The 27097-nt window shown below is 41.1% G+C and overlaps 1 protein-coding gene across 1 annotated transcript in view; it reads left to right on the top strand.

Annotated features, from left to right (window-relative positions):
- LOC126413179 (zinc finger protein 2-like) overlaps window positions 1-27097 on the top strand; it is a 92783-nt gene that overhangs the window by 16056 nt on the left and 49630 nt on the right. Inside the window, exon 2 of the mRNA XM_050083075.1 lies at window positions 1814-2299. Within this exon, the coding sequence (XP_049939032.1) occupies window positions 1814-2299 (486 nt within the window). The remainder of the gene's footprint in view (window positions 1-1813; window positions 2300-27097) is intronic.

Raw genomic sequence — 27097 nt, 5'->3', positions numbered from 1 at the left:
ATCACAATTTAAATTATTCCATTGCTAAATTCCCTGTTGCTATAATCTATTAATAATTTCTGACCGTGAACAATTTTGCAGTGGAAAAGATACCAATTCCTTCTGATGTGTGTGTGGGGGGGGGGGGGGGGAGAGGATTTGTCTGGGAAGAGGTTGGTGCCAAGTATAATCTTTATTTAACAGGAATATCAGGCTTTATTGATATTTGCCTTCGACTCACATGTTATGTCCTTAGCCTGAAGACCTTAATAAAATCCGAAAGAACAGCAATAATGAATGACTACACTTTGTAGAGTGTAGCAAAGCTCCAAATGACAGTAACAACTTTCATCAAAATTTCTTTAAGTGCAATTTAAATAATACTTCAGCAACCTCAGCTGTGACATTGACACTTAAATACTAATGAGCAGTCACCGATAAAACTTAGCTGTGGGATACAATATATCACCAAAATGAAAAAAATTACTTTTAATAAAATTCTCCTTAAGGCAGGTTAGAATGTGCTTCAGGAAACTCAGGAGCGACATATCGGCTTAAATACTAATGAGTATTTAATGTTAAGTTAAACTGTGGAATACAACGCAGCGTCAAAAGGATAATTTTCCTTGTGGCAGGTTAAACAGTACTTCGACGACATCAACACTGACTTATAATGAGTAATGAGCGTTAAATAACGAAAGGCAGACACAGCGTTAAAATGACAACAATAATAATTTTTGAAAAGCATATTTGCTTAAATGAGTTTACGTTAAGTACGAAATCAGCTTATTTCCGGCGTAATTTATCACGTACATACTGCTGACTCATTACAGGTAAAGTGCTCAGTAGGCCATGGCATCAAATTACCAATAACACGTTTTAATAATCGTTTTTAAACTTCATTAAATACCAATGAAGAAACCTGTAAATGACCATACGGCGTACAATTACATACGGCTAAATGATGACTAGATAATGCTATATCTTAGTATCAAAATTAAGATGAGCTAATACATAACTACTGACCAACAGCCTCTCATGATTTACACATTCTCGTCACATCTGGCTGAGGGCGACGTCCATCGTGGCTCAACCAACCCCTCCAAAACAGTTGCATTCCTAAATTCCTTTAACACTGGCGGCTACTACAGCACATAAATCCATCATTAGGTACAACGCAAATATTCAGTCTGAAACAGTACTACAACCGAAACATTTGGAGGGTAGCTAGTGAAAGTTGAAGGAGAAACAGATTTAGCAAGTGCAAATATCGTTATATTTAAATGTTGAAACTCGTCCACCGTGTGACTAAGGACGTTCTTCATGGCAGAGCATTAAAATTAAAAGACGACAATCACTTCAACCCATACGAGAATGGAGCCTCCTGACAATGGAGAAAATATTCACACTCCGAGAACACGTCAAGCATTCAGCTTTTACTTACTGTAAGATTGCTTTCGTCGCCACAGGTGCCATACAGGCAACGAAAGTTAGCCAGTTAAAAGAAGTCAGCTGTCTCCTTTCTCAAGGAATGAGGCTATGTTATCATTCCACTTCGTATTGCTTCAATAATTGCACTTAATTTCATGTATTACAAGAGGCAAAATGAGGCGCTTTTTATACAGACTGAATAGAATGATAACTAAATCTGATTTTGAGGAAAAACTACTGTATCGGTACAAAATGGTTTCCCTGGATAGAAAGGTGATGACGCCGTATTGTTGTGCAGGTCAATCTGGGAGAAGGTGGTCACCCACTGAAGGAGCCCACCCGTAAACGGCTGAGCAAGCTACCAACGGCAGAAGCAGGCGACAACGAGCACGACCAGCACCAGCAGCAGCAGCAGCAGGAGCGCACCTACCTCAGCCCGCCTGCGAGCCGCCCCAGTCACGAAGGGCAGGCGCCGCCCGAGGCCGGTAGAGTCCAACCACCGCCCTGGAGCCCTGAGTCGGTGCCGCAGGGCCGGCAGTTGGAGGACGTCCGGCAGATGGAGCGGCCACCCGTCCAGGCCAGCAGCCCGCCGCGCGTCCTCACCGAGCTGCTACCTTCAAAGACCAGTCCCCAGCCTACAATCAACGTGTCGTTCGCCATGTCTTTCAGAGTAGACGGGCAGCAGGATAGCCGGTGCGCGGAACTAAAGAATGAACACAACGTGAACTCCACCTATACAAGGAGCTACGAACCACCGCTGCACTTACAGCAGGTGGTACTGCCCAATGATCAGCAGCGGCTACTTCCCAAGGAAAACGCTCTAAGCCACGGCAAAGAACATATTTGCAAAACATGCTCCAAGAAGTTCGCCACACGATATTCTCTTAAGGTAAGTTGGCGTTGTGGTTTTCAGTCCGAAGACTTGGTTTTATGCTGGAATGAGATTTTCACTCTGCAGTGGAGTGTGCGCTGATATGAAACTTCCTGGCAGATTAAAACTGTGTGCCGGACCGAGCTCGAACTCGGGACCTTTGCCTTTCGCGGGCAAGTGCTCTACCAACTGAGCTACCCTAGCACGACTCACAACCCGTCCTCACAGCTATAATTCCGACAGTCCCTCGTCTCCTACTTTCCTAACGTCACAGAAGCCCTCCTGCATACCTTACAGAACTAGCACTCCCGGAAGAAAGGATATTGCGGAGACATGGCTTAGCCACAGCCTGGGGGATGTTTCAAGAACAAGATTTTCACTCCGCAGCGGAGTGTGCGCTGTTATGAAACGTCCGGGCAGACGAGTGTACTGGCGGAATTAAAGATGTGAGGACAGGTCGTGAGTCGTGCTTGGATAGCTCAGTTGGCAGAGCACTTGCCCGCGACAGGCATAGGTCTCGAGTTCGAGTCTCGGTCCGGCACATAGTTTTAATCTGATTTTATGCTGTTGTCCACGATAGGCTATCTCTTGTAAGGCTCTTCATCTCCAAATAACTACTGCTGCCTACAACCATTTGAATATCTACATCTATATCAGCATCTATATACACGCTCGACAAGCCGTTGTACAGTGCTTGGTGAAGTGTACCCTGCTTTACTAGTAGTCATTTCCTTTCCGCTCAGAAATGGAAGAAGAAACGACTGTCTGTGTGTCTCCAAACGACCCTTAAGTCATCTTATCACATCTTTATTGTCCTTACGTTTAACTTACGTAGGCAGCAGTAGAATCGTTATTCAACAAGCCTCAAAACGCGGTTCAAAATTTCCTCATTAGTGTCCGTACAAGAGAATATCGCCTTCCCTCTATGGATTCCCATTTGAGTTCCTGAAGTGTCTCATAATATTTGCGTGTTGTTCGAAACTACAAGTAACTCATCAGATAGCAACCAGTCTTTCATTTGCTTCGATGTCTTTCTTCAGTTTGACCAGCCGAGAATATCAGACACTGAGCAGTTTTCACGAATGGGTCACCCTAGTATCCAATATGCGGCCTCCTTTACAGCCGAACCACAATTTCCTAAAATTCTTCAAATAAACCATAGTGGAACATTCGCCTCCCGTACCACAATCCTTACATGTCTGTCCCATTTGACATCGTTTTGCAACATTACGCCAAGATATTTAAGCCAAGAGACTGTGTCAAGCAGCACAGTACTAATGTTGAATTCAAACAAACGTTGAATTGAAACATTACGCGTTACCTTTTCCTGCTCATACGCATAAACTTACGTTATTTTACATTTAGATCGATCTGCCACTCACCACACCAACTAGAAATTATATTTCATCCTTCCGAATGTACTCAATGACGACATCTTTCTGTACACGACAGCATCTTCAGCAAACAACCGCAGATTGTGGAGAGAGAGAGAGAGAGAGAGAGAGAATAACAGTCGTCCTGGCACACCTCCGTCGGGCACTCCCAACGCTACCCTTTTCTCTGATGAACATAGGCCGCCTTGTGCCACGTACTGCGTTCTATAGAGGGGGACAATTTAAAGTTACTCAGACGAGTTAATACGTTTAAAAGACCAAATGCGGCAGCATTAGCGATGGCGGAAAAGACCTACAATTACTTCCAACAGTATGGAGCAATTGACCATTCAGTCAACCGAACCTTGGAGCACATTTACAGATCTTCACGTCTGACAGAGTTATTAGCAAAGGTCAGTCTTGTCACGGCTTAGCTGACCACCGAGGTCACCTGATCTGCCAGTGTGCGATTTCTTGGAGTGGAGAGCCCACAAGTTTAACATGTATCGCAACAATCCTCATAGTCTTCAGGAAGTGAAGTAGAACATTTGGGATGAGACTGCAGCAATTCCAGCAGTCCAGGTTCGATCTACCCTCAGCAATTTGTTGACCAAGGCCCAAAAGTCCCAAGAGATGAATGGTGGTCACTTACAACATCTGATATAGTCAAATTAGTACTGTAGTTCATTTCCTTTGGTATATTTATTTCTATCCTGGAACTCTGTTCTCTGGGCTACTTTTATTTCTCCCACCTCGTATTACTTATGAACTCTTAGAGCCACTCATGTATCTGGGAACCTATTCTGTATACTTGTACTTTCGTTAACAGTTTAGAGAGGGATAATCTGCCAAATGTTTTTCGAAAACCTAGAAATATTTTGTATAGAACCTCCCTGATGGGCTTCATCCATAGTTCGCAAAGCATCATGAGAGAAAAGGGCAAACCGAGTTTCGCATGAGCGGTGCTTCCTAAAACTGTGCTGATTCGTGGGCAGAGGCTTCTCTCTTTCAAGGACATTTGTTGTATTCGAACTGTGAATATGTTCAAGAATTCTGCAGCTGCCGATGTTAACGATATTGATCTGTGATTCTGCGTATCCGTTCTTTCAACCTTGCTACTGGTCGCTCGGCGAGAGATTCACGGCAAACAAAACCCACGTATAAGACCAATGCTGTGGAGTAGTCTTTGTAAAACCGAACTATGATTCCATCGGATCTATGTCCTCAGTTACTATCTTCCACTGCCACACCAGTTTGTTCGACGAGTGAATGGATACAAGCCTTAGAAATGCTTATGCATTTTGCGTAGGATCAAAATTTTCTCGTGTTTCCGGCAAGACCTTTTGCTAAGGTATGACGCTAGTAGTCTTATGCTTCGCTCATAGATCCTTTTACTGGCGCCACAATTTCCACTAACTTTTGACTGTCGTCATTTGGGCATTCTCTTTTGAGAACGATGATGGTGGCATCAACGTAAATGAGAAAATGGTTCAAATGGCTCTGAGCACTATGGGACTTAACATCTATGGTCATCAGTCCCCTAGAACTTAGAACTACTTAAACCTAACTAACCTAAGGACAGCACACAACACCCAGCCATCACGAGCCAGAGAAAATCCCTGACCCCGCCGGGAATCGAACACGGGAACCCGGGCGTGGGAAGCGAGAACGCTACCGCACGACCACGAGATGCGGGCCGTAAATGAGAATTCAGATTTATTTTTAATCATTCATTTCAGTCAAAGGTACAAAACATTCTGATTAAACTGCAAACATTTTTGATCAGCTTCCAAAGTGGCAATCATGGCGCATTTCATTTGAGGCAAGAAATTGCTGAGCGCCTTTTACATACAGAATATCTACATTTTTTACCCTTATCAGTGTGTTTTCTGTGGACAGATCTCTCACAGAAAGAACACCATCAATTTTTTAATAATTTGTGGTACTGATAACAGTTCTGGGAACTTGTGTCGTTTCGTTTTCTAACAATAAGTAGCCCTCCTAGTTCTATCATGAATGCCCATCACTTTCAGCTAGTCCTTTCTGCCCAGACCAGTGTAATATATTGTCATATTCTAAATATATTCAGTGTACTAATATCAGTCATGTTCGAAAACGGCATCATAGGCCACTTTCTGTTCATACACTTTGTAGTGTACATTCTAACCAGCTTGTTGTGTCTATGCCTGGTTTTTGTTTCATTATACTCCAGAAACATTGATGGCTTGAATTCTTAACACTTTCAACACTGCCGTCTTTACACCCGGCACTTGCCTGTGAACTGGTACATTTAATGGATGTTTGAAGTTAGATTGCAAAGAACAGAAAAATGATAGGAATATGTTTCTTGCATCATTTAAAAGGGAAAGTAAGAGCTTTACATGAATGTAAGTTTACTTTACAATTTAAAATACAAATGGGTATTATAATTAAAAAACAGGAAACACGAAAATGTCGTGGATAAAAAAGTTTTAAATGATGTCTCTCTTGAGTAATGCCATTATTACTGTATCTAATTTTTAAAAAAATTATCACTGGACTGTTTAACTGCAGGTATCTGTAAACTAGAGTATTTTAATAGTTCAGATGTAGTTAGCCTTTGTGTGAAAATTCTGGAAACACTGTGGGACGCAAAGGCCAACGCCACAGTCCTTGCACCACCATCTACTTTCCTTCCTCATGCGCTTACCCGTCTCTTTCCTCCCCCTGGCTGAACATACTTCGCAATACCTAGTAGTATTCACCTTGTCTGTAGTGGGTGGGACCTTCTCTGGAAACTGCCTTGCAAATTTCCTCTCAATTTGTGAGGATGAAGCAGCTTGTTGCTGAAAAATATTTCCGCCCTTCTCAGCCAATTTCTTCCCCACTTTGTGAATAAAGTTTACTAGGGATACATTCTTCCTAGTCTTCTCTTTATGTAAAATAAAGCTGTTGACAGTTGACGCGATAAACAAGTGGAAAAACAGCTTTTTCCACCACTTCAAAGTTTTTCAGGCAATCGGATAATAGCTGGAAAACTGATGTGCTCTGTCAACCCCAGCTTTATTCTTATTGTAATCAATAATAACGTCTGGCTTTACAATTTCTGCTATTCCACCCTTGGCCCTCACTTGAATACTAGTGCTGGTAGACTTATGTTTTGTGGAAAGACAAAGAATATCTCGTTTTGACTTCCACTTCACAGCCAAGAGATGGTGTTTCCTTTGAAAAACTATCCTTTTTCTTAGTTTTAGTGTTTTGAATATTCGTCGCAAACCTTTCCTGTTTTTCATTACATTTCCCGCTCCAAGAGCTTTATTTTCCCACGACATGTCCAAAAGAGATGGACTATCCATATAACTGCAATGTCCTTTGCCAAAGTACTGTGAACACAACCTTTTTACAAGGCCCTGGATACTATTGTCAGCACTGCCTGCAGAACCTGTATATACATCACAGTTTAGCATATAACCTGTTGATGAATCGCAGAGAGCATACAACATTATTCCCTATTTATTGGGTTTGTTTTTCATGTATACTCTTAAGCTTGTTCTACCACGAAAGGGACACATAGCCTCATCTATTGTCAGATTCATGCCTGGACGAAAAGTAATTTTGCTTTTATTCACAAAGAAGTCAAACAAAGGCCTCACTTTGTGAAGTGGGTCGTGCTTTTCGTCGCCTCTGCTAATGAACGTAGCATTGTCATTCAAGTGTACCATCGACAATGTAGTGTAAAATCGGTCGCGACTCAACAATTTACTCGCAAATTCTGTCTGCGAAAACGGGTCTGCTGACCAATAATGACTGATTTTCGGGAATTTGACGAAGCACATATGGAAAATAATACTGAGAGACCAGTAAATCTCTTGCAATTTTACTGCAGATCACTTATGCCAAACAGAGTTTATTTTCAGGCTACCTTTGCGTTTCATTGCCGTAATAACGTTACCAGCGTACCGATTCGTTTCACTTTTGATAAGCCAAATAAGGTCGTCATCAAAGAAATAACTAAAATATTGAATCTCCTCAGTGGCATCTGAAAAATGTGATGCTACACCGACTACTTCCGGAAATCCGGCAGTACTGGCTGATCGTCTAGTTCGGACCAGTCTTGCTCTTTGTGCTCAGTGAGCCACACACGACCAAGTACCACAGATGGTGACTGATAGTCTGTACCACTGTCTGCATAGAAAAAAAAATAATGCTAAGATTGGTACTAAGAGGTACTAAGTGAAGAAATGAACACTACTCACAATACAAAATACGGCAATAAACTCTTCACTTTATAAACAATTGAGACATACATATACCTGAATCATCACTTGTACTTTCGTCTGGAGAGCACGAATCCTCTTTGTCAGTATCGTCAACTTCACATCGTGCATCTCCATAAAGAATATGTAAGATCTCTGCCTCTGTCAACTCGCTCCGCGATATTTTCACGATCGTAAACACCTGTGAATGAACTGCAGGTAACTTCGTCTTTGCAGTGCTCTCAACCGCTCCCAGGATGAGATAGCCGATAAGTGCTTGCCTCTTGCGGAAGAAGAATGAAATACACTCCTGGAAATTGAAATAAGAACACCGTGAATTCATTGTCCCAGGAAGGGGAAACTTTATTGACACATTCCTGGGGTCAGATACATCACATGATCACACTGACAGAACCACAGGCACATAGACACAGGCAACAGAGCATGCACAATGTCGGCACTAGTACAGTGTATATCCACCTTTCGCAGCAATGCAGGCTGCTATTCTCCCATGGAGACGATCGTAGAGATGCTGGATGTAGTCCTGTGGAACGGCTTGCCATGCCATTTCCACCTGGCGCCTCAGTTGGACCAGCGTTCGTGCTGGACGTGCAGACCGCGTGAGACGACGCTTCATCCAGTCCCAAACATGCTCAATGGGGGACAGATCCGGAGATCTTGCTGGCCAGGGTAGTTGACTTACACCTTCTAGAGCACGTTGGGTGGCACGGGATACATGCGGACGTGCATTGTCCTGTTGGAACAGCAAGTTCCCTTGCCGGTCTAGGAATGGTAGAACGATGGGTTCGATGACGGTTTGGATGTACCGTGCACTATTCAGTGTCCCCTCGACGATCACCAGTGGTGTACGGCCAGTGTAGGAGATCGCTCCCCACACCATGATGCCGGGTGTTGGCCCTGTGTGCCTCGGTCGTATGCAGTCCTGATTGTGGCGCTCACCTGCACGGCGCCAAACACGCATACGACCATCATTGGCACCAAGGCAGAAGCGACTCTCATCGCTGAAGACGACACGTCTCCATTCGTCCCTCCATTCACGCATGTCGCGACACCACTGGAGGCGGGCTGCACGATGTTGGGGCGTGAGCGGAAGACGGCTTAACGGTGTGCGGGACCGTAGCCCAGCTTCATGGAGACGGTTGCGAATGGTACTCGCCGATACCCCAGGAGCAACAGTGTCCCTAATTTGCTGGGAAGTGGCGGTGCGGTCCCCTACGGCACTGCGTAGGATCCTACGGTCTTGGCGTGCATCCGTGCCTCGCTGCGGTCCGGTCCTAGGTCGACGGGCACGTGCACCTTCCGCCGACCACTGGCGACAATATCGATGTACTGTGGAGACCTCACGCCCCACGTGTTGAGCAATTCGGCGGTACGTCCACCCGGCCTCCCGCATGCCCACTATACGCCCTCGCTCAAAGTCCGTCAACTGCACATACGGTTCACGTCCACGCTGTCGCGGCATGCTACCAGTGTTAAAGACTGCGATGGAGCTCCGTAAGCCACGGCAAACTGGCTGACACTGACGGCGGCAGTGCACAAATGCTGCGCAGCTAGCGCCATTCGACGGCCAACACCGCGGTTCCTGGTGTGTCCGCTGTGCCGTGCGTGTGATCATTGCTTGTACAGCCCTCTCGCAGTGTCCGGAGCAAGTATGGTGGGTCTGACACACCGGTGTCAGTGTGTTCTTTTTTCCATTTCCAGGAGTGTACCTCCACATCAGTTGACGAAACTGCTTCGGAGACGCGCTAAACTCGCTCACGGAGCCGAATAAAAGGCTCGCCCGTACGGTATAAGGGTGCCGTCGCCAACGTCAGGGCCACACCGGCCGGCAAACGAAAATGTATTTCATATTGTAAAATAAACTTACATTCATGTAAACCTCTTACTTTTCCTTTTAAATGATGCAAGAAACATATTCCTATCATTTTTCTGTTCTTTGCAATCTAACACATTAGTGGCCGGCATCCACTTAGCATTCCAGCTGCTAATGGGATATGAAATGTTACAGATGGAATCAAATATTCATTAATGTTTTGATTCCGAGAGCATGTGTCATTTGTTTCGTACTGTGCAATAAAGGGCACAAATGTAACTTTCTTTAGTACAATGGGTTCAAGGATAGAACTGGTAGATCATTAACACTTACAGCACGGTGCCCGTACGCCATACGGCGTAGCCGTGAGGTTCTAGGCGCTTCAGTCTGGAACCACGCGACCGCTACAGTCGAATCCTGCCTCGAGCATCGATGTGTATGAGGTCCTTAGGTTAGTTAGGTTTAAGTAGTTCTACGGGACTGATGACCTCAGATGTTAAGTCCCATATTGCTAAGAGCCATTTTGAGCTAAATGGATACTAAACTGCTACATTCAATTAATGGTCTATTTATTCATTTGTTGGTGATCCGTCCTGCTTTTCCAAGCTATTCATACCTGTTTCTGATATGGAAACATGTGTTTTAAGGATATGTACTATGCCTACATTTCTCGTATCATCAGTCTGAAGATTATTCTGTTCATAATTATCTTATTTCTTGAAATGGGAAAATGGAGGGATTTAGTGTTCGAGGTGACATTTTTGTAAGTTGGGAAAATGGAGGGATTTAGTGTTCGAGGTGACTTTTCCGTAAGTCCTCCGTCTGTTTATACATATTTCTCTCCACAATATGGGACACTGTTGCGTGAAATTGTTGAAACGACCTTGTGCTTACTATTTTTTATTTTATAAGCTGTACAACGTATGTCATGCTAACCATTACTGAGAGCAAATCGTATATTTATATAAGAAGTTTCCACACTTTTGTACAGAAAAAAACTAACAACAGTACAAATTACAAATCAGAAATAAAAGCAACATGTTGTTCACTATGTTCACTACAAAGATATTTAATACATAGTCTGACATTTCATATCTTGAAATGAATATATCTAGTTCCAAAAGTACATCCAAACACATTATCTTCCTTTGATATCCTGTGTGTTCACAATCAGGTGGTTTATTCAATCAAAACTGAGTTTATCTGTTACAGTACTGCAAATCGTGGTTTGACCAGGTCCTGTCAGTGGTATCACATTCTATGTCAAGCACACCATCAGTAAAAAATTACATAAGAGACTCTATTTCCATTGTCTTGCCAGAGCATCCACGCACTGTGTGCGGTGATACCCTATAAGTGATCGAAAAGAGTCCTGTGGCATTTGCTGTTATGGATATCAATTGCGTATGGATTCACCTTTAGAGCCGTTTTATCAGTTCCGCCCATTTGGTTGTTGAACTTGGTCATGGCAGAGTATCAAGGAATTTCAGTGCATTTCCTTGGCCACTAAGAATAACTTTTAACATTAGTCGACTTTGTTCATCCTGGCATTATTTGATGCTGCGAAAATAATAGGTTAACAATGATATTTATACCGAAACATACCATTTTCCTTTCGTATTGCAAGATGAATGGTACCTCTTTCATCCGGCACAATTCAAGGGAGTGGTTTAGAAAGATACAATTTTCTCTCACACTCCCAGTGCCCCCAAAACCTTGTTAACTAAGAAAAATTACAAACTAAAAGTTATTTTTAAGTTGTCAAAACAGAAATGAAATGGAAGTGACTTATTTCTGAAAAAGGATTTTCAATCATTTTTATGAGAGACACAGATGCTTTGCCAAAATATTGCTCTGTTTCGGGATCCTGAACAGTTGATCAGTTGTGATACACACTGAAGTCTACTTGATAACCATAAGGTGTAATCAGTGACCAGACTTGGTATATAGAGCTAACTGGTTTACCGCAAATATATTTATGAATGTTACGCCTTCCAAAATACCTCACTACTATTTCACCACTGGACAAATTCTTTCAGGCCAAAATATTTGGAAACTTGTCTCTGCCTATACCTACTAAGAACTACAACGTCTAACAAACACTTCACTTCCTCACAGGTAATAGTAGGAGCATAATAGTCCATAGATGAGGCATGCCTGTTCGTTTTTGTGGTTATGATATCAATAACTTCATCATCAAAGAATACCTCAAATGACTCAACAGAGATATTGATACCTTGTCTTTGGACAAGAGGCGTGTCGAATTGTCTGGAGTTCATTTCAAGATCTCCATCAGTCCAGGCGGCCATATTATCACAATGCATATGGATTACATTCGATTAGATATGCTTTCCTCACCAACTGGTATGCAGTGAGGAGATCTTCTGGGATATGGACTACACAATAAATATTTACAAAATGAGAACATATGTGCTAATGCACCTTCCACAAATAACAAATGAAATTACCCTTGTGGATGTTGAATCAGTAAAAAATAAAATCTTAAGCATAATTATATCTATAAGGATATAAAACTTGTCACACAGTATTAAATTTTTAATAGACTTAGGTGCATACCATAATTCTTAGGATCTTGATGCCACACATCATCAAAAAAAATTAAATAAAAGAATAAATATTTTGGAGTACTTATTTACAATGATCATTTTACTGCACAAAATTCGTTCAGAAGTCAGATTGTATGTAATATTCACATTATGTGACATTTTTAATAACATACATGCATCATTTTAATTTCATTCTGCTAAGAAATTCATCAGTGGAGTTGGAGGAGATGGTCACCAATACATCATTACACTCTTTTCAAACTGAACTTCATTAAAAATTAAACTTTTTTGGCTGCTGGCATCTTATTTAAAATGTGTCTTGCTGAATAATGGACATCTTTCTGAGCCAAAGGAAGTGACTTTATATCCTTGTGGAAGTTATTCTCATATCCAGTATTTGTTCCATGCACTGTTCTGTTACTTTGAAAAAATATATGTCTTTAATGACAAATTTCACTAACGAATAAAGATATTGGGAACCAGCAGTCAACTTCCCCAATTCCTTAAACAGCCTTTTGCAGGATGTTCTTGAGATCACACCACAAATAAGTAGTACTTCACGTTTTTGGGCTCAGGAAACTTCAAATTGGCTTAGTGATTTACCCCAAAAAGTAATCCCATATGACATTATGGAATGGAACTAAGCATAGTACAGTATCCTATTTAGTTTTATGTCACCTACATCTCACAAAAGATGCATAGCAAATAGATATTTGTTTCGATAGTTCAGCAGTTCTGTGGTATTCTCCTCCCAGAAACATTTATTACTGATCTGTAATCCCAAGGATTTAAAATTATCAACTTCTTCTGTCTGCTTGTCATTATATTTTAGGTACATATTGACAGGAATCTTTTACAAGTTCTGAACTGTATATAGCATATTTCTTCAAGGTTTAGTGACAGAGAAATACCTAGGAACCATTTATTAATGGCCATGAAAATCTTATTAGCTGACTCTTACAGGGCTGTACTTGATTTATTATTTCTTGGATTGTTGGTATCATATGCAGACAAAACAAACTTAGCATCTGGTAATGTTACTGATGAAATGTCACTGATATACAAAATAAAAAGTAAGGGCCTTCAGATGGTACTTGAAGGTCACCACACGTTTTTGGCTCCCAGGTGGATGATGCCTGATGGCTTAATACACATGTCTTTCTTATTGACACCTTTTGGCTTCTGTCAGATATATAGGATTTGAACCATTTTGCAGCATTTCCTGTTACACTGTGGTATTCTAATTTTCATAAAATGATAGTGTGATTCACATAGTCAAATGTTTCTAAAAATATGTCAGTATCCTATAATTTATTGTCTAATGCATTAAGCACATTTTCACTGTATGTGTAGATAGCCTACTCGATATTTGAACACTTCAGAAATCACAATTTTGTCCGATAATATTTTATTTGAGTTTCCGAAATTGTTTGACAACACAGGAAAAAGTGAAACTGGTGTAGGTTCAAAGGTATTTATTTATCTCTTTTCCTACACAAAGGCTTAACTTTGACATATTTCACCCATTCAGGAAATGTTCCATTGACTAAAGATTGATTACAGAAGTAACTTAAAATGTCAGTAAACTAAAAGGTACAGAGTTTCAGCAACTTTGTTGATATATTGTCATTGCCACTACACATTTCTTTATTTTAAGGATTTTTTGGTGGATAGTGCTTCTCCAGGTACTGTCAGGGTCATATTCATATTACTTAACATATTTGTAGTGACTGGTTTGAGATATTCCATACAAACATCTACTGAACCAGATAATCCCATCTTTTCTGTAACAATTATGAATTGCTTATTTAAAAGCTCAGCAACACTGCAAACATCTTTTATCTGGGTATCATGCTATGTCCTCTTCGCCTCTGGTTCTACCAGTCTCTTTCTTCACTATATCATATATTGTCTTCATTTTCTTATCTGATATCACTATATTTTTCTGATAATACATTATATTTGATTTCCTTATTACTATCTTCAGTATTGTGCAGTATGTTTTGTAATAGTCTATAGATTTACATCACAGTTGTTTATGACTGATACCTATATTTCCTTATTGTTTTACAGGATACCATTACTCCTTAAGTAATCCATGGCTCTTTCTAGACTTTGGTCTTATCTGGTTTAGTTTTGGGGGAAAAGTAGTTAAGGATATTATTAATAAAATTGCTGTAATTCTCATTCATGCTATGAACATTGTACACATCACTCCAGTTCACATGTTTAAGGATTTTCTTAAAACATTCCACTTCGGCTTACTGACTACACTCTTGAACTAATATTTAGTAGATTTTATACCCTGATCAGTAATAAGGTTTAGCAAAAGGAACTACATGTCATTGTCTAGGAGGTTACTTATAATTGGTTTTATAGTGTAATTTTGTTTATTATACATTTCTATAAAGATATTATCAATGACTTTGAGCCCTTGGCTTCTCTAGTAGGAAAATTAACAATATAAATTAAGTTGAATTACAATGCTACTGATTGGAAGGGTTCTGGAAACATCTACATTAAAGTCACCAGCAACCAGTAATTCTCACTTTTTTTGTTAAATTGATCCATAGAGCCACAAAGTAGTTTCTGAACTGATTAAAATTATCTGCTGGTACTCAGTAGTCACTTACTATTATGAATATTTTATTATGAAATTCTGCTTCTGCTGTACTTGCTTCCATATGCTGCTCTAGGAAAAATTTATGAGTGTCTATGTTATTAAACTTATGGCAGTTCCTGTTGAAAGTGGCAGCTACTCCATTTACACCCTACAAAAATCAGACGCTAACCTAAATCTTGGAACACTTAACACTTCGATACCAGTGGTCACTTGTCTTGAAGTGTTCTAAGATATTACGGCACTTATAGTGTACTGGGACAGATATTTTCACTGGTGTATCAAATAGGCTCACATCAGTTTGAAAGTTTCCTGTTTGTGCATCCTGTGACTGAGATAATATCCCCTTCCCATGTGATGTTCTAACTTCAGCATCAGCAAGATATTGTATTCAGCTAAGTTTTCCAGGAATTCTGCTTCTTTATCCCCAGAATAATCATCACTCAGGAGGTTTTACTTATATGGGGCAATAAAAATGTCTTGTGCATATTGTTCGTATCCAGATTTTGGAGGCCTGTTTACAATTTCCTCTAGCTTCGTTTTATGAAAACTGTCTGAATATCCTGTATTACTGAACACTGCGTGATACACTTGGACTATCAAAGCTTAACTAGAGTACCTTGATACATCTCACTGTCATTGCAGACTGAGAGGAAGGGATCTTGAAAGATGATACTAGTGAATTTGACTATAATAAATTAACGAACACCATAATTTAGTACAGTTCAGTGCTCTTTCCATATGATAATGTACTACAAGACTGGAGTTATTATGTGTACAAATTGCTGTTCGATTTGTATACAAGGTTTCATACTTGATAACATGACAATCTTTTTGAAGGAAGCTTTCAGTCTATGGCACCCATTGTGGCAAAAGACTCAACAGAATGGATCTGTAAAATCACATACTATTGATGCTCATTTATAATTTGAAGGGTCAGAAAATTTCCTCCACAACAATGCAGCATATACATTAATATTACATTACTGCATTGTGAATTAATCACCACTCAAATGAGTAGTAGAAAGACTAGCACAAATGCACGGATGTAGCTACATATTGAAAGTACTTCACAATAGCATTTCAAAGTGTAAAAGCCATTGCCAACACCCATGGACTGTATGAAAAATGTGATAAATTCATTATAAATAATGTAGCGCTTGTTTATGGAAATCTGTGTGATTTGTTATTACCACCATCAGTACAAATTTTATATCACAAAAGGCAATCAAAGCTGTGCAATGTATCCAGACATGAAAAATTCAAGTATGGTTAACATATAATTAAAAAAAACTGAAATTATCCATGAATAATCTACACATACATGCTACCAACGATCAGGACGTCTGACTACGATACACTTGTTTAATCGACAGTTGATTGTTTTATAAATGCATACTGTATATGAAAACGCCTCAATATTGAATCTAGGGGAGTCATATAGATGTGCACCATTCTTCCTTTAGAAGAAAATAAACAACTCCATGTCTGATTTGAAAAATTACTGTGAAACAATAAACGATTTTTTAAAAAGAATAATAGTGTGCGTATTACATTTCACCCTAAGTTGTATCTCCACATCCTGGAAGAGCTAGTCAGCACTCATGAGCCAGAGCCCTGTGCCCTGATACAGATTTCAAATAACTCCATAGCAAACGCTGGTCTTCATTCACATTACAGGCTCGTACAGTCTATAGTATGTAAAGGGGTTGGTTTCGTAGTTAATTTATCATTATCATAGCGAAATGGAAGAATAGCAGGACCACCACAGCTAGCTGCTGCAGCAGTCACCAAATACAGCGTAAGTACTGAAAAATCTTACAATCTGTGTTAATATTGGCATACATACTAAAGATTTCAAGATGTAATACATTTTATGTAAGTGATATATATTGTTACAGATGATGACTGGATATATGCATCCATGTGTCAACAACACCAACATTAGCAGGTAGTGTCTGAGCATAGCTATTGAAATATTTTTTATATTTGTGTGCATGTGTGTGCATGTTTGTATGTGTGTGTGTGTGTGTGTGTGTGTGTGTGTGTGTGTGTGTGTGTGTGTGTGTGTTTGGGTGGGTGGGTGGATGGGTGGGTGTGTTTGTCTCAGTGCATGTGTGCTCTTGATCTATGAATTCTGTTCCTATATTACAAATGGGATAGTACATATGGCCAGCCCATCAGCACTCCTCAACTGTATGTAGTTTGCTGTAGATGAAGGTGTCTGTAAGTAACAGTTCATATATGTTTCAATATTTTACACTATGATAATATGATAATTCTTTTCTTTTCTATACATGACTGAGGAGAAGACGCATTTGAATGCATGAGGAACCAGCTCATCAAGCATCTACAGACTTACTACAACAGCTGATGACTTATTGTATACACGATATTTTAGTAAGTATTGAGTAGTGAGTAACTACTATTACGTTTGTATTTATCTCGAATTGTATGCTATGACAGCGCGAATATTTGTAAGTGATCCCATATGAGCAGTGGAAAGGATGCACTTTAGTCAGCCACCATCATAACCTAATTTGAGTTCATGCACAAATATGATCCTATACACATTGTTCCTAGAAAGAAAAGTTACATTTACACAGTGGTTATTCGGTGGTTCCTTTTATCTTTTCTAGAGGAACTTGATGATGAATCAACAATTATGTGGCCCACCATCATCTCGATTCAGACATGTATGGTAATGAGCATAGCCAAGTACGCCATAAGTAGCAATTCATACTCATCTCTCACCACATGAAAAAAGCCTTACACTTACACAGTAGATAAATGTTCATATTTTTCTCAGAAATGTGGTCAGTGAACTCATACCATGGGCTCCAAAACTCATGTCCATCCCACTTTATGTGTTCTGGACTTGACACACACACCCAATCACGAGCTGGCATAGACTATTTTGGGAACCAAGTGAATACCAGGTATCTCAAGCCACAAAGTTAATGTTTATAGTGTTTCAGGGTGCTCATAGAAATAAGACATTGCATGTCAGAAACGAAAGTTTGATTAAGACCATGAGGTGCATTCCTGTGTCTGAATGTGTGTCACCATGATTAAGAACAGGGTATTGCTATTATCCTTAACGATCTATATTATCTCATAATAAAACGGTACACTACCTTATACTGTGAGATTTCTGTCATGAAACATGCTTCAGCCTCCAGACATAGGTGGGGGCAAACTCGGGCGATGTCAGGCTTTTTGATTATTATGAAAAATCAATTAAAACTGGGATAGAAAACCGATACTTTGAATCTGAAGAATGCGCCTCCAGGAAATTTCTAGTTCTTTTTGTTTTACATTCACATGTACGATTATAGCCTGCCACATGGAAATTGGTCCTAGATCCCTACTCCAGGCTCCCTATGGTGCCTGGCGATGAAGATATACGCCAAAAACTGGTAGAATAGGGCAGTAACGAACACCAAAAGGGTCTGGCTTGTTGGAACACTGGTGTTTTCGTTCTTTTTTAATGGTTATTAAACAAGGACCCTTAAGGCCAGGGATTAGCAGAATATTGATTCTGGGCCTAAAATGGCTCTGTTGTCTTCATCATTGAGTTACTCAGTATTTGAAGGCTCCTTTATTCTCGTATCAACCAAAGTATTGTCCACTTCACTGTCCATATTATGAGAAGAGTTAGAGTAAATCTAGAAAAAATAATTCTGAAAGAGCAGCTCGAGGGCATTAGACCAAAGGGGAGTGCAGAGAGCAGATAGATTGTTCAAATAAAAGAGATAAAAAGTTCTCATGTTTACATCTTCAATAGAAGCTGGTAACGACATAGCAAAGGAGACACTTGATTCATGAAGTCAGAACAATCAACAGTGAGCACAAAAGCTTGTACTGATGATGATATTGATGTTGTCAAGAGAAATAAATTAACTGCTGAATCTCTCTGACACTGCATTAATGGTACACTTATCAATACTGAACTGTGTGAACTGCTAAGTCTCATAATCACTTATCATCTATGTTCTCAAGGAAATCATTTTTCATGTGCATGTATTAACTGCTGAGTCTTTTCAATATAGCAACAACTGGATTCATATCAAAATTGAAACGTGGGGATGGTTATGTCTTATAAGCATCCATCGTCTCTGTTTTCCAGGGAAGTGTATAAACTGCAAAGTCTCTCAGACATAACAACAAAAGAATCTAATTTTACACTAAACTGTACAAACTCTAACTGTTTAATATAAAACGTAAAGCAACTTATAAACATCATTTCATTAGCACATAAATTTTGAAATTATTAGAAGTATTTTTGACTTTAAGATGTATTTGCTTTCTGTGGTCTTTGAACTGAACATAAGATACTGTTAAACATTCCGTGTGTGTTATTTCCTTCTACAGCTACCTCACTCAGCTTCTTGCAATATGGCATAAAGAATTTTTTTATGTGCAGTGACACAGTTTAACACTCTCACACATTATTCTGCATCTTTCAGAATTTAGGGAGACACACAAGGCCTGGGTAGACTCCATATGGAAGTTTGAAAATAAGGATCTTGATGTAGTTCTTTCACATTTTCCCTCGTCTGACAAGATGAATACTCGCCTTGTGCCCACGTCCTGCCTCAGTTACATGACTCACAGACATTTTGTTGAAGACATTCCCATACATTCGCATGAGATATCACTAACTGCAGGTAGCCTGTCCTGGCTAAGGACGGAGGGGGGAGATGGCGATACAAAGAGTAGTTGGCCAGGCTCTACGTTAACATTGCCAAATCCAGGCTAACATGTCGATTCTGTGAAGACGTGGGATACAAGCAATGAAAAATGGAAAGGAATATTGATATGCAGTAGACCCAGCTTCCCACATGTCCAGGGCTATAGTAGCTTAACAGTTCAAGTCTGTGGAACTAATACCATCAGCATATAATAACCTATCTACTAATTCATTATTATTATTCTGCATTTTCAAAAATGTCTTTACATGCGGTCACCTAAGACTTAGCTGTTAAGACATTAATTTTGTATATGATGGTGCAAGAAAAAGGATGTTGGTAGATCTCCTAAATTCATATGATCTGATGCATACTGCGTTTTTTCCATGTTGGGTGCTGGGGAACAGTAGCACAGCCATAGATAATATTTTTATTCATTCTTCATTACTAGAGTGGCATTCTGTTAGTAAAAGCGTGAATGGCCTTTTAGGCCATGATGCACAAATTTGAACACTAAAAGGCTTTTGTACTCAGACCAATGTCATATTTAATTACAAACTGTGTAGGAAAGTTAATCCAGCAGCAATAGAGAGTTTTTTAAACCTTGCGGAGGAACAAGTATGGCAGGATGTATATAGTGCTGATAACGCAGGTGATAAATACAGTGTTTTCCTTAACATATTTCTCATGCTCTTTGAGAGTTTATTTCCATTAGAACGTTCTAAATGGGGTACTAGCAGTAACAGGCAGCTCGGGTGGCTGACTAGTGGGATAAGGATATCTTGTAGAACAAAGCGGGAATTATTTCAGAATGTTGAAAGTAGTCACAATCAAGCTACAGTAGCCCATTAAACAGTATTTTAAGGTGCTTAAAAATATTATTAGGAAGGCGAAGATTATGTGGTAGGCAAATAGAACAGCTAATTCACAGGAAAAAAAAAAAAACCGTATGGTCAGTTGTGAAGGAAGTGTCTGGTCAGGAGCACAAAGTCGACAATATAAAGTCAGTTCACAGTAAAAATATTTCTGTTACTGATAAATCAGATATATGTACAGTACTTAACAACCATTTTCTGAGCATTGCTGGCGAATTAAATAAAAATTTAGTTTCCACAGGAAATCATATAGCATCCTTGGCAAATGCCTTTCCAAGATTGATGTCTGAAACACACCTCTGTGATACAGACAAGAGAGAGATTGAGTCAGTAATTACACTCCTGGAAATGGAAAAAAGAACACATTGACACCGGTGTGTCAGACCCACCATACTTGCTCCGGACACTGTGAGAGGGCTATACAAGCAATGATCACACGCACGGCACAGCGGACACACCAGGAACCGCGGTGTTGGCCGTCGAATGGCGCTAGCTGCGCAGCATTTGTGCACCGCCGCCGTCAGTGTCAGCCGGTTTGCCGTGGCATACGGAGCTCCATCGCAGTCTTTAACACTGGTAGCATGCCACGACAGCGTGGACGTGAACCGTATGTGCAGTTGACGGACTTTGAGCGAGGGCGTATAGTGGGCATGCGGGAGGCCGGGTGGACGTACCGCCGAATTGCTCAACACGTGGGGCGTGAGGTCTCCACAGTACATCGATGTTGTCGCCAGTGGTCGGCGGAAGGTGCACGTGCCCGTCGACATGGGACTGGACCGCAGCGACGCACGGATGCACGCCAAGACCATAGGATCCTACACAGTACCGTAGGGGACCGCACCGCCACTTCGCAGCAAATTAGGGACACTGTTGCTCCTGGGGTATCGGCGAGGACCATTCGCAACCGTCTCCATGAAGCTGGGCTACGGTCCCGCACACCGTTAGGCCGTCTTCCGCTCACGCCCCAGAATCGTGCAGCCCGCCTCCAGTGGTGTCGCAACATGCGTGAATGGAGGGACGAATGGAGACGTGTCGTCTTCAGCGATGAGAGTCGCTTCTGCCTTGGTGCCAATGATGGTCGTATGCGTGTTTGGCGCCGTGCAGGTGAGCGCCACAATCAGGACTGAATACGACCGAGGCACACAGGGCCAACACCCGGCGTCATGGTGTGGGGAGCGATCTCCTACACTGGCCGTACACCACTGGTGATCGTCGAGTGGACACTGAATAGTGCACGGTACATCCAAACCGTCATCGAACCCATCGTTCTACCATTCCTAGACCGGCAAGGGAACTTGCTGTTCCAACAGGACAATGCACGTCCGCATGTATCCCGTGCCACCCAACGTGCTCTAGAAGGTGTAAGTCAACTACCCTGGCCAGCAAGATCTCCGGATCTGTCCCCCATTGAGCATGTTTGGGACTGGATGAAGCGTCGTCTCACGCGGTCTGCACGTCCAGCACGAACGCTGGTCCAACTGAGGCGCCAGGTGGAAATGGCATGGCAAGCCGTTCCACAGGACTACATCCAGCATCTCTACGATCGTCTCCATGGGAGAATAGCAGCCTGCATTGCTGCGAAAGGTGGATATACACTGTACTAGTGCCGACATTGTGCATGCTCTGTTGCCTGTGTCTATGTGCCTGTGGTTCTGTCAGTGTGATCATGTGATGTATCAGACCCCAGGAATGTGTCAATAAAATTTCCCCTTCCTGGGACAATGAATTCACGGTGTTCTTATTTCAATTTCCAGGAGTGTAAATCACTGAAGACTAAGGACCCTCACAGTTATAATGCAGTGTCTAGCAGAATATTAAAGTATTACGCTGTACATGTTAGAGCTGTATTTAGCCATATGTGTAATTTTTCCTTTAGGAATGGTCACTTTGGCTCAAAATGGCTCTGAGCACTAAACTTCTAAGGTCATCAGTCCCCTAGAACTTAGAACTACTTAAACCTAAGGACATCACACACATCCATGCCCGAGGCAGGATTCGAACCTGCGACCGCAGCGGCCGCGTGGTTCCAGACTGTAGCGCCTAGAACCGCTCGGCAATGGTCGCTTTCCTGAGCGATTAAAGGACTCAGTAGTGAAGCCGCTTTATAAAAAGGGACAAAGGGATAATGTAGATAATTTTAGACTTATTTGTATGCCATCAGTGTTTGCAAAAGTATTTGAAAAGGCTGTGAATATGAGGATAATTGATCATTTTATATCACTCGATTTGCTATCAAACGTACAGTTCGGCTTTAGAAGTCGTACAGCAACTAAAAATACTATATTTCCTTTTCTCTGTGAGGTACTGGATAGGCTAAACAATAGGTTTCGAACGCTTGGCATATTTTTTGATTTAACTAAGGCATTTACGGAATACGGGAATGGACCATTACGGAATACGGGGAGTAGCTCTCAATTGGTTCGCCTATTACCTTAGCAACGGGCAGCAAAGGGTCATTATTCACAAAGTTGATAACGGCTGTGATGTGGGGTCTGAGTGGGGTACTGTCAAGTGGGGGGGGGGGGGGGGGAATCAGTGTTGGGGCCACTCTTGTTCCTTATTTATGTAAATGATATGTCCTCTAGTATTATGGGTAACTCTAAAATATTTCTGTTTGCTGATGACATTTGCTTGGTAGTAATAGATACTGTGTGCAACATTGGCTCGGTTTCAAATAGTGCAGTACATGAACTAAGTTCATGGCTTGTAGAAAATAAACTAACGCTAAATCACAGTAAAACACATATTTTACAGTTTCTGACACACAGTTCAACAAAACCTGATGTTTTAACTTCACAGAACGGGCATATGATTAGTGAATCTGAACAGTTCAAATTTCTAGGTGTTCAGATAGACAGTAAGTTGTCATGGAAAGCCCACGTTCTGAATCTTGTTCAAAGACATAATGCTACCATTTTTACTATTCGAACAGTATCAGAAATAAGAGATCGTTCGACACGAAAATTAGTCTACTTTGCTTATTTTCATTCGCTTATGTCGTATGGTATTATATTTTGGGGTAACTCACTTCGATGGCGTGTGCCGTCATGGCGACGATCCAGAGAGTCGCCAGTCGCTTGGGTCGTGGAAATGGGTTGCAGTCTGGGACGGTGATTGTTTCCACGGTGATGCTTCCCGGCGCAGTTCTGTTGATGTGGGCCACCATCTACTGGCACGCTTCCAATATGTTGGTGGCAGTCCTTCTAACAGGATATTGTAGGCTCAGAAAAGGGTGGTTCGGGGAATAATTGGTGTAAGTTCACGATCCTCTTGTCGACTCCTGTTCACGAGTCAGGGTATTTTGACTTTGCCCTCTCAATATATATATTCCTTACTGTCATATCTTGTTAACAATATTAGCTTATTCCCAAGAATACTCGGCAGAAATCAAACCTGAATTTGGATCGGACTTCCCTAACTCTTGTGCAAAGTGGTGTGTAGTATACTGCTGCATCCATTTTCAAGAAGCTACCTCTCTAATTCAAAAATCTTAGCAGTAATCGACGCGCTTTCAAATCAGATCTGAAGAGTTTCCTCATGGGTCACTCTTTCTATTCTGTCGAGGAGTTCCTTGAAAAATTGAGATGATTCTTATTACATTGTTGATTGCTTTTACATAAACTTATCGGCTGACTTTTTTCGGATTCATGAACTTTTTATCTGTAATTAATTTTATGTTGTAATATCATGTACAGACACGCTCCACGACCTTGGAGATTTGCTCCTCAATTTGGTTCTATGGAACTTGACGTGTAAATAAAATAAAAAAATACTCTTCAACCCACAAGATGTCAATTGGCATGTAACAACAAACAACAGTCTGAAAGTAATTGCTTATACTTGCTAACTGACGAGTGTTATACACACAATTACAGCCCCTTTCCAGGTGGCACTTGTCAGAGTGGGCCCTGCTATTGCTCAATTGCACTATGACTCTGTAGCACCTGCCAGCAACCGTGGCAGGGGAGGTGGTGGCAGTATCAAGGATTTTGGGAGTGTTTGTATGTGGTAATGGGCTATTGATAATTGAAGTATGTTGAAACACTTCAATTTTTTAAAAAATTGACGTGACTCAATCTCACAATCTTCCTGGTCATTCACATAGTCCTTCTCACAAGTGGGCTGTCTCCATCACACCAAATTTGGGATTGGGGCGAAGTGTAGGTGTGAGACATTCTTTTGTTGGGCTGAGGTGTGGGGTATAATTAGGTCAACCACTTGTGGCATGCACAAGGGTACACAAAAAAGTTTATGGCGAAGTAATTGTGATTGTGATGTTAAGAATTGCCACTCACTTTAGTATGAAATATTGTTTTAGCACAGATTTAATTCAAATTGTGATGTTGCCTCTATGTTTTGGGCGTTACTACGGAAAATATCTGTTTAGCTGCTGCAGTTCAAGAAGGCAGAGCGAGCCAGCATGTGCTAAATTGTCAGCATGCCAACTGCAGCAACAGAGCTGTTTATGCAATGTGAGCCAGACTAAGCCATGAACTGCATTCCTAAAAATGCAGATGGAAGACAATATTGTTGCAAGTTAAGGAAAGCTCCAATTTGTTGTTCCATATATGTCTGGAAGCTGTGGATCAGCACAACAGGTAGACCATTATCCATACAAATAAGCATCTATTTTTGCAGAGGTGTCAGCAGTCAGCAATCCCTACTATGGTGATAGTCCCATACCAGGCACCAGAGAAATATAGGATAGGGAGCAGGGAAGCAGCCAAGATCATCTTGTTGTGCCAAGTCCTCTTACCAAGACTTCGTGCCTCTTCAGATCTGCTCCACCTCCAGTCTGCCTCCACCTATAGTCAGATTCCTGCTCTGGAGGGTAGCTGAGCCAGTGCAGGGCTGTTCAACTGCTCACCCTCCTGCACAAGTACAGGCGCCTAGGGACAATTCTTCACCACTCGCAGAGGTGACATTCAACACTACGGACTGGCATCCAGCAGTCTTCCACGCCACTGGCATGCCAAACTCAGTGGCGTTCGCAATTGAGCAACCTCCACGTGTCAGCAATCCTGGGTACAGATGTCATGACCAACAGGCCGAAAGACAGCCACCACTGCACACCAAGGGTAATTCTCACCGTGTGCTAAGAAGGGGTGTAGGACTGCAGATAGAACAGTGTGGATGTAGTCAGATGAGTTTTAATACAATATTTGAGTACTGAAGTTGCTTGTTTGAGATTACAGCAAGTATCATGGAGAGTCAATGGGTCTTCTGCGAAATGTATAATTGTATCTCTTGTTAGGAAAGTGGCATGTAGTCGCAGACACTGTTCTGCAGGTTTGGAAATGAGAATTTTAGTTTTGCAATATGTGTTATCAAGAGCAAGGCGTGTGACGCATTGTCGAGGGGCATACAAGATGTTAACCATTTGTAGCGATTATGGAGATGAAGCCGAGTGCTGTCAATGAATATTCATTGTTTGTCAGATCATAAATTAATTATTACGAGTAGCGATTCAGAATAATTAATTTAAGGTAAAACGTACGATAGTAGTTTTATGGTTAGTTTCCTTTGTGGCAATTTTATTTAGTTTTGCGGTTTTATTTTATTCAGTGAATGGAGTTTTCACGATGCCTGATTCTGAGAATTGTAGGAAAAGTCTATTAGTTAGCGTCATTTGAAACAGGCAGTGGTAGTGGGCAAGAAATGTGGCTCACTCTGTAAATGTGTAAATAAGTGAGATGTTTTGGCAAAGTCACTATCTTTAAGTGTCTTTTTCATGAGAGTCAAAGATAATACAGTGGGCATGATCATTACGGCGGTAGTGGTGTTAAGAAATACGTTTCCCAGTATTTAAAATGTTGTAAACCACTACTGAGCATGATGGATTCGTGGATAATGATAAGCAATACACGAAAAAACTGGATGGTTACATTCCAAGCTGATTGTGATGATAGCAGCTGTAAATTGGGGTGTAGGATTTCATGAGGACTGTTTGTCTGTTAAAACCGATAGCGGAAGATGTAACCTATTAGTTTTAAGGGAAATCTTGGGAGAACAGTGGAACATATACGAATTTGCAACCAGAAGTCAAAATGTGTAGTGTACATTCACATCTTCTGAACCTTGCCATTCAATCAACATAGTATTTAAGAAAAAAATGTAGATATTATATATTGTTGTCCATTTATGTTCAATTTGTGTTGCAGACCAGACCAAAGTAGAGACTTGGGGTTCAGGTCACCCAAGGGAGGGAGGTCTCGTTGCAACACCACTGTGTTTGGGGCAGTACTGCAGAAACTAGCACCTCAGTCCCAGAAGTTTAAAAGCAGCCATAGACAGCCAGTGGACGCTCTGGTGTTGGCATGCCAGTTGGTGCAAGAGTACTGTTTATGCATTAGGGGGCAAACTAGAGGAAGCATGGTTAACATGGGGATCTTGCAGGTTTAGCGAAGCTCTTCCTGCGTGGCCAGGCTGTTCAGAATGTGGATGGAAGCCATGTGTTGACACAATGGGTAAGCAATTGCCAGTATAAATGACAGACAACTTTGGAAGAGGTATGAACAGTCCAGCAGTGCCCATCTCGATGAGAGGTCTACTCCAAGTGCTGGAGTAACATAGGACAGCAAACAGACGCCACGAATTGAGCTCTCTCTATCACACTGTCTT

Source organism: Schistocerca serialis, chromosome 7 (assembly GCF_023864345.2).
Source record: "Schistocerca serialis cubense isolate TAMUIC-IGC-003099 chromosome 7, iqSchSeri2.2, whole genome shotgun sequence".
NCBI classification, from domain to species: domain Eukaryota; kingdom Metazoa; phylum Arthropoda; class Insecta; order Orthoptera; family Acrididae; genus Schistocerca; species Schistocerca serialis.
This window is presented reverse-complemented; position numbering and strand designations above follow the sequence as displayed.